General features: G+C 33.0%; 1 protein-coding gene across 2 annotated transcripts; it reads right to left on the bottom strand.

Annotated features, from left to right (window-relative positions):
* Positions 1 to 7,877: 7,877 nt before the first annotated feature.
* LOC103838833 lies at positions 7,878 to 12,673 on the bottom strand. 2 transcript variants are annotated; one of them, XM_009115282.3, is made up of 12 exons: positions 12,258 to 12,673; positions 12,077 to 12,195; positions 11,574 to 12,018; positions 11,379 to 11,491; positions 10,586 to 11,291; positions 10,334 to 10,478; positions 10,102 to 10,256; positions 9,820 to 10,008; positions 9,505 to 9,732; positions 9,004 to 9,328; positions 8,597 to 8,780; positions 7,878 to 8,507 (listed from the first exon to the last, which is right to left on the bottom strand). In XM_009115282.3, exons 1-12 carry the CDS (start codon positions 12,441 to 12,443, stop codon positions 8,048 to 8,050), a joined length of 3,255 nt encoding a protein of 1,084 aa, XP_009113530.1. In that variant the 5' UTR covers positions 12,444 to 12,673; the 3' UTR covers positions 7,878 to 8,047. The 2 variants fall into 2 exon arrangements, with proteins under 2 accessions (XP_009113530.1, XP_009113532.1); XM_009115284.3 differs by having other exon boundaries at positions 10,102 to 10,253; positions 12,258 to 12,671.
* Between the last annotated feature and the right edge of the window lie 261 nt (positions 12,674 to 12,934).

Below are 12,934 nucleotides of genomic sequence, written 5' to 3'. Positions count from 1 at the left end.
CGAAAACATAATTTTTAAAAAAAATAATAACTTATTATATATATAAATAACAAGAGTATAAGAGTCTTATGCCACTTAATGAAGAAGCTGTTTTTGAAAATGTTCATTTAGTAGTCGTAAAAATTAAAAGTGGTACCATGAAAGTGGTAAACATAAAATTTCCCTATATTTATAGAACATTTATAAACCTAACCCTAACCCCTTAATATTAAACCCTAAACAATAATCACTAAAGCGTAAACTCAAATGTTAGTATTTTTTTGATTGGTGGTGTTTTTGAAAAGTGTTACTTAACTTGTGGTATTTCTAACAATTTCTCAATAAAAATACAGAATTACCTAATATGATTAACATATATATGACAATTAATGATTTTGAATAATTAATATTTGATAACAATTTTTTTATCATCCATCATTTTTGTTTATTTTTTTAATAATAAAAAATTAAACAATTACATTAACCATATCATAAAATTTATATTTTTCCTATATCATATATTTTGAATTTTTTAAGCTGATATAAATTACTAAAATTGTTAAAAATATCACATTGAAAATTTTGTGAGTAATGGTTTAACTTTTTGTTATAAAATTTAAAAATGAATATGAAGTCTCATTTATTAGAAATTCAGACTATATATATCATATAACATTTAAAAAAACAGAAAATGTTAATTTATAAATTTGAATTGATAAGCTGATATAAATTACTAAAATTGTTAAAAATATCACATTGAAAATTTTGTGAGTAATGGTTTAACGTTTTGTTATAAAATTTAAAAATGAATATGAAGTCTCATTTATTAGAAATTCAGACTATATATATATCATATAACATTTAAAAAACAGAAAATGTTAATTTATAAATTTGAATTGAAAAACTACTGAGACCTTAATATTTTAATTTATTTTTTATTAAATGTTTAAAAGTAATTATAAATTACTTAAACTGTTGAAAATCTCACAATATGTTTTTTATGATTAATGGTTTAAATTTTGTCACAGCAATATACAAATGTTAATAAATCATATGAACAGAAAGCCACAATTAATAAATAATTACTAGGTGATAATATGCGCCCTGCGCGGAATGAGTAGATTTAAATAGATTATCACTTTGAATTTATAGACATTGTAAAGGTAAAAGTGATAGAAAGAAATACTACATGTTATAAATAAGGGTTTAAACGAAATTGAGTATGTGAATATAAATTAAGCTTCGATTTTTATTTTAAACTTGTGTATTTGTTTTTTGTTTATTTGAAGTATATATAGTTCGTGGAAGTGAATCAATAAGAGTCATCAAATACTAATATAAAATAAATTATAAAGTAAAGATAAACGAAACATAGGCAATAGAATATTTGTTTTCTTAAAATAAAGTATAAATATAAGATAAAACGGAACATAAACAAGAGACTAATAAAATATATAAGAAAACAAAACTAATTTTAAACTTGAGCAAAAAACAACTGCCGTGAACATTGTCTTCAGAACTCTTCGTTTGCAATCCTATTATGAGCAATAAAAAAGATATTACCTAAACACATTATTTTACAAAATCTGTGAACCAAATGTATTACCTCATTCTAAAAGCATTGATTTCTGGAACACCATTAGGCTCAAAGACAATTTTGGAAAAAATATCAATGTTAGTAGCATTCTTCAGTCAACCTTATTATGAAATACTCCATCCGCTTCATAATACTTGATGTTTTGTAATAGTGCACAAATAGACAGTAAAATCTAATTGGTTAAACAATTTCCAATAAAGTTAAATTTAAACTTCAAATCTCAAAACTTCATGTAAATTGAAACAAGATAGTCCTTCTAAAACATCATATATATTGAAACGAATGGAGTATAAAATATATTAGCAAAATATACGAATAATATCAGTTCCAACATATTTTTGGCATTATATATTCGATATCATTAGTCGCCATTATGATATTTCGTAATGCTAAATTAATATTGAATATATCGCTTACCTTGTTCTTTAGCAGTGCGATTTGTTTGTAATATTATAGGGAACAAATTAAGGATCTAATCAATCAAATTGAATTTAAAAATCAATCAATGATGATCACATATGCATTTGGAATTTGACCTGATGGAAATTTTGTTTCTATATGATATTTGATTCGGTTAGAATTATCAATGTTTTTACCAAATGTGTCCGTTATTAATGAGTACATATATAACCAAATTAGTGTCATCTTTAAATATTATACACTGCTAATTTGGAATAGTATGACAAATCATGCAATATGTCACGCAAGTAATACGTGATTGAAAGTTCATATTTGATCTTTAGAAACTTAAATTAAGCGAATCAATACAACTAATTAATGTAGGAATATTTATATTTCGCTTAATTTGAATCGGATTCATTTACAGTAAACTGCCATAAAATTATCTAATAGTATATTACATTGAGAAATATTGCATTGACTTAAACATAGTTAATCTGCAAATGAGGAGCTTTCCTACTGCAGTTGACCTTTTATGTCCATTTAAGTGTGTGATTGGTAAAATCTGAGCGTAAGTTGGAGTAAAACTTGTTATCTTGGACTAGGCCTGGGCATTTTACCCGGACCCAAAGATCCGATCCGAAACCGATCCGAAAAAACCCGGTTCGGGTAGGAGCCGACCCGATCAAATTATCCTATCGGGTCTTGTTGCAGAGGATCCGCGGGTCTTGGATCCGACCCGACCCAAACCCGAAATCCGATGGGTAGCTGAATTAATAATGTAAACTAGATTTTGACCTGCACGCCCGTACGGGTGTATTTTTAAAAAAAAATATGATGCTATTTCCTTTTTATGTCACTATTTAGGGTTGGGCAAAAATCTCGAATTCAAAGAATCGAACCAATCCGATCTCAATCCAAATAAGTAGTACTAAATCCGAACCAGAATTGATTAAATATCCGAATTACTCAAAATTTTGGTATTTGAAGAATTGAAACCTAATCCGATCTGAACCGAATTGATTTTTAATATATATAAAAACATCCAGAATATATATAATACTTTTAAGTTCGCATAAATACTTGAAAATATATACAAATAATTAAACGTAAATATCTTAAATAGTTAAAAAATACTCAAAACTCCAAAAATACTTAAATAATTATTAATTTTCTATCCAAATATTTAAACCAAACCTATTTAAATTGGTTATCCAAATCAGAACCAAATCCTCAAAAATCTGAACTGAACACGAAGTCCAAAAAAGATCCGAAAACGAACCCAAACACCCACCCATAATAACTATATATGTGTTATCATAGGTTACAAAATATGTGTTATCATATTATTAATCGTATTTTATATGTACCATCAAATAAGTTTTCTTATAATTAATAATATTCTATACGTACAATCATATAAATAATCACATATATTATATTTTAAAATTTAATGTGAAATATAAAAACCATAATTTAAGTTGGTGTTTGAAATTGGGCTTTGTATTGTATTTTTATTATATATATTGAAAACATTTTTATAATATTTACTCGAAAATATGTTAGTAAAAATCAAATTTTGAATATATGTATATTTTTGAATGAATTTTTGATATAAATTTATTTTAAATTATTATTTTGATTTGAATATATATATCAAGTAACATAGACCCATTACTTTTTAATATAATGTAATGGACTTTCAATTTTTTTAATAGCATAAGCCCATTATTTTTTTTTTCTAACTTACTACTATTCATGTTTCCAAACCGTACTATTTTTTTTAACTACTATCCACATTGCCAAACAATCTCATTTTGTACTTGAGTTTTAATAAGATAGATTAAATAAAATGCATCAAGGGAAAATTGAAGAAGGGTTATTTGTCTAGAGAACATGGGGCTCAACCACTAGGAGACAACGAATTGTTGTTGTATCTCGCATGGTCTAGTATATATATATACACATTTTAATATAATAAAAACACAAATTTTTAATAAAATTTTTAATATTTTCGGATATATAAATATTTTCAGATATTTTCTTTTTGTATTTTTAAGTCTTTTTTAGATCGAACCCAAACCGAACTCGATCCGAAACCGAACCGAATCCAAACCGATAAATTCTAATTATCCGAATGGGTCTAATTATCTAAGATCGGACCCGGCCCGGATCCGGCACGATCCGAATCGACACGGAATCGAGAATTTGAAATTACCCTATCGGATCGTAAATTCTTAAGACTCGAAAGATCCAGACCCGAAAGAATCCGATCCGACGACCCGAATGCCCAGACCTATCTTGGACCCACCTAATTTGGAGAAAACATTTTTTTGTTATCACATGTTTTATTTTTTTTTCAGCGATACTATTTCCACTCTATCACACTAACGAGAATGTTTACTCTACTTTGGTGGGCCCATATGCATTTTACTCTACTTTTTGTTACGCCAGCATAGGGGTGGGCGTTCGGGTACCCGTTCGGGTTCGGATCGGGTATTTCGGATTTTCTGGTATTTCAGTATAGAGGTGTAGAACCCGTTCGGGTATTTCTGTACTTCGGGTCGGGTTCGGGTATTTTTAGTTCGGTTTCGGTTATTTCGGATCGGGTTCGGATATTTAGATTTTGAAAAAAAATATTAAAATTTTCATTTTTCAAATTTCTTGTATTTAAATATATAACTTTCACTTAACTATTTTTTGTATTTTTAATAGATTGAATGGTTAATAGATTTGGACATAACATTTTCAAACTAAAAAGACATTAATTTGGTTATTGTTTTTAAATTTTGGATGTAACTTTTTGTTAATTATTGAAATAAAAAGTTTGATATGTATTTTAAGTGCATAGCAAATCATCTTCTACGTAATTGTATGTATATCATATGAATTTAAAGTATGTGTAGTATCAATATAAATATTTTATATAAAATGAAAGATGTAAATTAAAAATATAAGGTTAATTATACATATGTTCGGTTATCTTCGGATATCCATTCGGGTTCGGATATTACCCGTTCGGGTTCGGATATCCAATCTCTCCTAATTTAATACCCGTTCGGATATTTTGCTACTTCGGTTCGGATTTCGGTTCGGGTTTTTCGGATCGGGTTCGGGTGCCAGCAGACTAACCAATCACAGCTATAGTGGACGTTGCAAATTATATATTGCATTCAGATATACTGCAATCACGTTTTATGTCAATTTATAACATAGTGGACGTTGCAAATAAATGGATCGTTTGATGATATCAAGATATAACATTTTATAATGATATAGACCGGTTTTGAATAAACCGTTTTGATATATTGTGATATCGATTATACCATTTTATAAATCATTTAATAAACCGGTTTATAAAGATTCATTTACTTTTAAAGACATCGTTTTGAAAATAAAACACTACTATTTATGATCGTTTTGATATATTTCGATTATACCACTTTATAAACTGGTTTTATAAAGAAATAAAACACATTAACAAAATTGTCTGACAAACTACTGGATTTGATATTATCTCTCATATCAACGCATGTGACCAGTTAACATGACTAAAATATTATGTCAAGCTACAATTAATGAATAATGGCAAAGAATGTAATAAGTCTAGTAAAGAGAAGATTTTTACTTAAGAGGCTGAGAAGAAATATGGTGTTGTCACATAGGAAATGACATTCTTGTTAATAACATATGAACATAAAGTTAGTCTTTAAAAATGATCATACTTTAATACATAAAGTTATACAATATATCTATGTCAATATTATTTAAATTTAATTATATATTATATAAAATATCATTTAAATTTAGTTATATACTATATAAAATAAAAAATGATTAATCTGATTTTTTTACCAATAAATTTATTGTAAATAAATAAGAGTGATTATTTTGATTTATACATACTTATTTCAGTTTAATTATAAACATAATAGTTATTCAATTTTCAATTATTCAATATATTTTTTTTTTAATATGTAAGTGAAGACAAAATAAATAACACATGTACAACTAATTTGTATACGTGAGGGTGTTATTGGTTCAGATATTTTAATGGATTTGAAAATACAAGTCAAATCTAGTGTTATTGGTTATGTGATTTTAAAATTCATATTCAAATTCATTGTTATTGGTTATATGATTTTAAAATCTATATTCAAATCAATTGTTATTGGTTTTATGATTTTAAAATAGATTTTAAAATCAGGTGTTATTCAATAATAATAATTTGTTTGAAGATTTGATTTAAATTTAGATTTGAATGGATTTATGAATGATTTTAAGTTAAAAATACAAAGGAGCAAATATTGAGTTGAACCTTGATATTTTTGACAAATCTGTATTATTGGTTTTCCTAATATCTTTTCGGCACTTAGATTCGTATATATGTATTGCATACGTTAACTATAACAAGCACTCACAAAGATATGATTATTTTGTTAAACGGTAGTGTGCTTGTAACTTTTCCATTTAAAAACACCGAGTACTCATCACACTTTTGAAAGTTTTCTATTTTTCCAATTGTCCAATTTCTACATTTTCCTAGTTTTTTTATTTCTATCGTAGTGGTCGGTCTATCATAGTTATATATAATCTCTACTATACGTTAGAAAATTAACACAAGAAACAAACACTTTAAAACCCTAAAAGAGCATCAATGGAAGAATCACAACAAGAACCACAACAACGTGGAAAAGGTTCTTATGTTCAATGGAGTCCTCAAGAAAATAAAACTTTGATAAATCTACTTTTAGATTGTATTGCTGCAAGTTTACGTGATAGTAATGGTCTATTCAGCAAATTCACAGTAGAGAGAAGAATCCTTTTCAGCACTACTCAAACAGAATGAAGATTCTGAAAACAAAGTATCTAGGTGCTGATAAACTTCTTCGCTTTAGTTCTGGGTTCGAATGGGATGCAACTACAAAACGGTTTACGGCTCCCGATAAAGTGTGGACTGAATACATAAAAGTAAAAAGATACGTAAGACTATTTTGTTATAATTTTTTTTCTTTGTATTAACTTTCTTTTTTTAATTTTAGGCACATCCAAACTACAAAAAAATTCGTGATGAAACTTTTGAAGAATTTGATGATCTCAAAATTATATTTGAAAGGAATTTAGCAACTGGCAGAAGTGCGATTGGATTGGGTGATACAACTGATGCTCGAACAACTGAAACTGCGGAAGCAGAAAAGGAACAACCAAATCATGGTGAAGAATTTTCTTTTAATGATCAAGAAAATTATGAATCACAATCATCCTTTTTTGGCAGCCCTTCAAATGATACTGTGGAAAAGCTCCCACTACGAAAGAGACAAAAAACTAATTCTCTTCATAAAGCTGATGATCCATCCATTCAAAAAGAAGGTGTAGAAGAAGCTAGCTCTGAGATTAACGCTTTGACAACGATCACTCAGAAACTTTTCAATTTAATAGAAGAAAGGGAATCAAGACAAAAGCAAGAAGCTGAACAAAGAAAAGCAGAAACAAAAAATAATAACTTATGGGAAGCAATCAAAGAAGTTTCTGATTTGGAAGAACATGTACAGAGTGGAAGTTAATTCACTTTCATACGAAGATACAACTTGTATATAATGATGTAAACAGTGATATAAGAACCTGTAGGCATTATCGGGGGTAATAATATTAACACGTTATTATTATGGTATCTCTACTTAACTATTTGGCTGATTTATGATAATCCAGTTATTTTGATTTTGAAATCTATATCACTGATTCTGAAATCTACTTATTTGACTTTAAAATCTATGTATTTATCAAAAAAATTTAAATTTAAGAAAGAATCCTAAATTCATTAAAATACTATAACCAATAATCCCCACATTCATTAAAATACTATAACCAATAATCCCCACGTATATTTATCCCTTGTAACATGGATTATAACCTAGTTTTATATATTTCTGCATATAATATTACTACACAAATACTAGAGACAAATTTATGTTAATATTATTCTGTAAATACAAACGTGGTATTCTCACTCCATCTACAAACACTTTAAAACTGGATTAAACCATAAACACACCAAACCGGTTCACAATCTTTTCAATTAAAATTCGGTTTCTTCAGCAATTCCTCGTACCACAATCCATGGACACTACGCGAAACGTTCGCCACAAGAACCAGAATGTCTGAAACCTCTATCACCTTGTCCGAGAGAGAAGCTGCTCCGATTCTTCTTAGCATTGTTTCCACCAATTGCTTTCTCTTCGTGTTGTTACCCGCCATAACTGCGGCTCGTGTCGCTAGGTATATGGTCTGTGACACACGTGTGAACACTGGGTCTCCCGCCTGTAGGCTTTTCACAAGCATGTTTGCAATCACTTGTTTCTTCGTCTCTGCATCGCCAGAATCAAGAAGCTCGGAGAATGTTTCCATGATTTCTGAAAGACCCGCATCGGGTTTCGCATCTAACATCTCGTAGAGTCGGTTAATGCAGGTCCATGTAATGGTCTCCACGTCAGATGCTTTATGGCTTGCAAGTGTTTGCTGAAGGATCAACACACTGCAAGAAATACACAGCAGGTAATAAAAGAGATTATACTCTGTGATTGAGAGAGAGGCTATCAAGAGGTAAGTTTTGTCACTACTGACCTGATGGAGACTAGAATGATTTTCTGGATTTGGGATTGAATAGCTCTCAGCCTGGTGAGGTTGAGTTGAAATGTTTCGGGGATAGTTTCTAAAGTAAGACCCCCAATTTCGCTCACCATTTTTAAGAGGCCAAGACGAACAAGAAGATCCACAGTTTCTCCTTTGCACTCTGACAGTTCAATACCTGCAATAGAACATCACCAGCGTGTGCACATAAATCAACAAATGAGTACAGAGCTGGATTCACCGAAATATCATGGGCACATAGTTTAGAACCCTTCAACAGCCACATACAATATTGATACCTTGTTAAGATGAAATATTAACCACTTGGTTTGAGTTAAGCTGAACTGGGTTCTTCCCAAAGATACTATAAAGATGAGTAAGTTGATAGAATGAGACCAAACCTGGAAATGCCGACGAAGGGGCATTGCCTTTTGAGACAGAGGGGACATTGCCCCCAGTTCGCATGGTGGTTGAAGGGAGGCCTGATGATCCAGGGTTGTTATTTGTGACAGCAGAAAGAGCATCTTTATGTTCATCCCACTCCTTCTCCGCCTCTCCACTAACACTAAAAAGCCAACGCTTTGTCAACGGCAGAGAGGAAGCAGCTTGGTCTGGGGAACCATACCGGCTGGAAAATGACTTCTTCAGATATTCCAGACCAGCAGGTCCCTTGAGAAGTGGCTCCAAGAGTTTCAAACGAGATTTGCTGATTTCCTTCTTCAGAATCTGTAATAAGAGGACATATCACATGCAAAAAGTATTATCAAATTAGACATCATCTGTTTCATTCGGGGTTTTTAACGCTATTATGCTTATATGGTGGTTAATGGTTATGCCTATGTAGAGAGCTAAGAAACGATTAACTATTATGTCCACAAAATAGAGCAAATAAATTGGCAAACCTGGATCTGCTGCAAAACAAAGCGTAATCCCTTGACCATTAAAACTGCATATGACGAATTGGACTGGTCTTCAGTTGGAACTATCTCTCCAAGTTCTGTCATTAATTTATGGTGCGTACTCCTGATTTCCTCTTCGTTAGCTGGAGCCGAGAGTTTCAGCAAAATGCCAAGGGAGAACTCTAGAATATTTCCAAGATAACCCATGTCGACATTTCCCGCAGCCAGTAACTGAATCATGCCATGAAAAAATATACATATAACTACATCTCGTATTTGTTATAGCAACAGTTGAGTTAAGGCTGCGGTAATAAGCACCTGTGACAGCACATCTGTATCAATAGTTTGAACAATCTCTTGTCTCCAATCTTTGGGAGATATCTCACAGAGTTCATCCCTAACTTCGTTCATGAGTTTAATAACCCAGCTGAAATCTGGCTGTGACTGTTTCATGGACTCCATGACGCCATCCCAGAAGGCCTTTTCCATTGTCTCCTTAACCTTCACCTGTAAGTGAAGAAATATGAGTCTAGCTGATAAAATAATAGTTCACAGCTATATGGAATCAGAATATGTATAACAGCTTTATGGAGTACACACCTGAAGGTTGTTTAAATCCCCGGTGCCAGCATCGAAGCTATCAGCAAAAGTACTGCTATTTTCATGGACAATTTCATTTACGATTACTTCGTTCTCACTAGCCAACGTTGCATCTAAACCTGTCACATTTGGAGGAGAGATGCCCTCAATTCCTGCTAGAAGAATGTCGTGTCAGATGAAGACATGTTGTATAATCTGTGAGCTTTTAAAGGTTACTGATTGATAATATTACCAGAGTTCAAAGACGGAGAAGAACTCGATGACCCAGGAGAAGATGAAGATTGACCAAGCGAATCTGCAGATGCTTTAGATTCTCCTACTCCACCACCATCAGTTTCGGTGAGTATGGCCCGAACAGTTGGAGACGATACCTTCAGCTGAAAAACAAAAAGAGTCATTCTCCCGATCAAGCTTTCGACCTTCCATGGTTCATGTAGACAGAATCTTGTTAAGGTAAAACGGAAAGGAGAGTAGCATAACATACCGGCTTCTGATTTAAAGAAGTGTGTTTGGACCCCTCAGGGAGCTCTGGCTTTTGAGTTTTGGCTAACTCGTTTTCTAAGAGCTTAGCATCGTTAATCTTCCAAACAACAAATCCTTCCAGGTAAGAGCACCAAGTTTCATCAAATGCTTCTAACTGAGATTTGAACTTTTTTGGACCTGGAGTTAATACAGATACATTGTCGCCTGGTCCGTCCAATATAATCTTCACTAACAATTCAAACTCTCGAATAAGAGAGGTTGCAGAATCCACCAGCGCAATTTCATGTTCACCTCTTCCTCTAAAAATTGCATCTGGATGTTGTTTGATCATGTAGGCACAAAGAAATATTCTAGCAGGGTATCTCGCAATCTTTTTGAGATTTTCATGTCCCATCTTCTTGAAATTAGGTGACCTTTGCTCGCTTTGACTTACAGAACTAGGCGAGTTTCCTCTTCGAGCTGGTGGAACGATATGCTTAAGAAGATGATTAATATTCTTCACAGTAGATCCCTGAGATAGAGTGAGTCGGATCTCCAAACGATCAAGCAGCTCTTTCACTGTTCGAATTACAGCAACAGAGTTCATCTGAATGGCCAACTGCTCAAACGGCACTGACTCAATCGACTTTGCATCAATCCCCAGATCACGATAGGCTCTAGCCAAGACAATAGTAGATTTCTTGTACTTTGCAAATCTCCTCCAGCACCTGAGAGATTATTTAAGACGACAATCAGACAACCATCAAACTAAAACAGTGAACCATCTTAGAGGCTTTTAAAGGGCAACATAAAACCTTTCAAACATCCTCACAAGGTGTGCTTGCTTCTTTCGCATTGTTTCTGATCTCTGACGTGCACCGTCAAGGCCTCTCCTTCGCCTCAGATACTGTGCTTTCAGCTTCTTGGCCTAACAAATGCCAAAAACCAATGATCACAAATCATGGCCAACTACACAAAAAATAATAAAAGGTTGAAAATGTTAAGCATACCCTTTGAAGTCGTTCTTCTAAACGATCCTTCATTTTCCTTCTTTCAGCTTCCTTTAGACTCTGCACAGAACTAGCAGCTCCAAAAACCTGTCTCAACCTCGTGTTGGCTCTCCTCCTCTCGGCTTCAAGAATCCCCATCCGTTTACTCTCCGCAGCTGCTCTTTTCTGATAAATAGCCGCACGCACACTCTCCTTGTACCTATTATCCTGAATGGCTCTCTGCATCAAGCTCTGTGCAGCACGCTGTCTCTTAGCCGCTCGCCTTTGGGCCATGGCTTTAAACAGAAGCATCCTGTTCTTCTCAGCTTTTTGAACCCTTTCTTCAACCTTGGTCTCCAACTCATCACGCTGCTTCTCAACTCTTCGCAGAAGCCCGTTCTTTGCAGCTTGCCTTGCTTCATCTAGCTTCGCTAAACGAGCTAAATCCTTCTCCAGAATGCTTAACCTGAAGCATTACATCATATCAAATATTGAAAATCCCTCTCACATTAATTTCCAAATACCTCTTTTGTTGAGCAGCATTAAGCTTTGATTGGAGTCGTTGGCTAAGCTCCTCAATAGGTGCCGATCTCGGGCTTCTAGTCTTAGGTCGTGCCTTGGTCGACAGTGATTCATAGTAATGCTACAAAACGAACAACAAAAGGTAAGGATCTTTCTACGAATTCGGCTAATCGTCAAAGTTACCTGACGACGGAGATCAGCATCTCTGAGTTTGGAATCGATCTCTTCGGCGGAGACGGGGCTTTTCGGCTCGAGAAGACGGCGGCGGAGCCTCCGGGGAAGAGTCTTTGGAGATGAGGCCGTCGCGGAATCATCTTCGTTCGCAGGAAAACTCAGGGAGATTCCTCCTAATCGTTCTGGTTCTGTCATTAACGCGATTGCAGATCGCAAATCTGTGTATATTATCGAAAGGGGAAAAAAGAAAAAGTAACTTTTTATTGGAAAAACGAAAGCTGTTCAGTGTTGACGACGCGTTAGGTTTGTTTTTCGAATTGTTGGTTTTGAAGAAGAGGAGAGGAGGGGACCCCGTAATTTCTGGACATTTCCGAAATTATCTGGACATTTCTCTTCGACCTGAATTTTCTCATCTATGGTTCTGTGGGTCCACATAATCTACGTTGTTCGCGTTATGGTCTTCCGGCCTTATTATGGTCCAGATATACATAGATCGATTCAGAAGAAAATCTACTTTTCATTTTAATCCAAAACTATTACTTCTTTTTTTTTTACAACCAAATGGTATTCTATTACCCAAACTTGAGATTATCTTCCTAAGCAGACCGGAATATAACAATCAATAAATTTTGTATGAAAAAACCTTGCAGTCCTAGATAAAGAATCGAAAATCTGATTTGCGCTCG

This window comes from Brassica rapa, chromosome A09 (assembly GCF_000309985.2).
Source record: "Brassica rapa cultivar Chiifu-401-42 chromosome A09, CAAS_Brap_v3.01, whole genome shotgun sequence".
NCBI lineage: Eukaryota > Viridiplantae > Streptophyta > Magnoliopsida > Brassicales > Brassicaceae > Brassica > Brassica rapa.
Note: the sequence above shows the minus strand (reverse complement) of the source record. Positions and strands in the feature narration are given on the sequence as shown.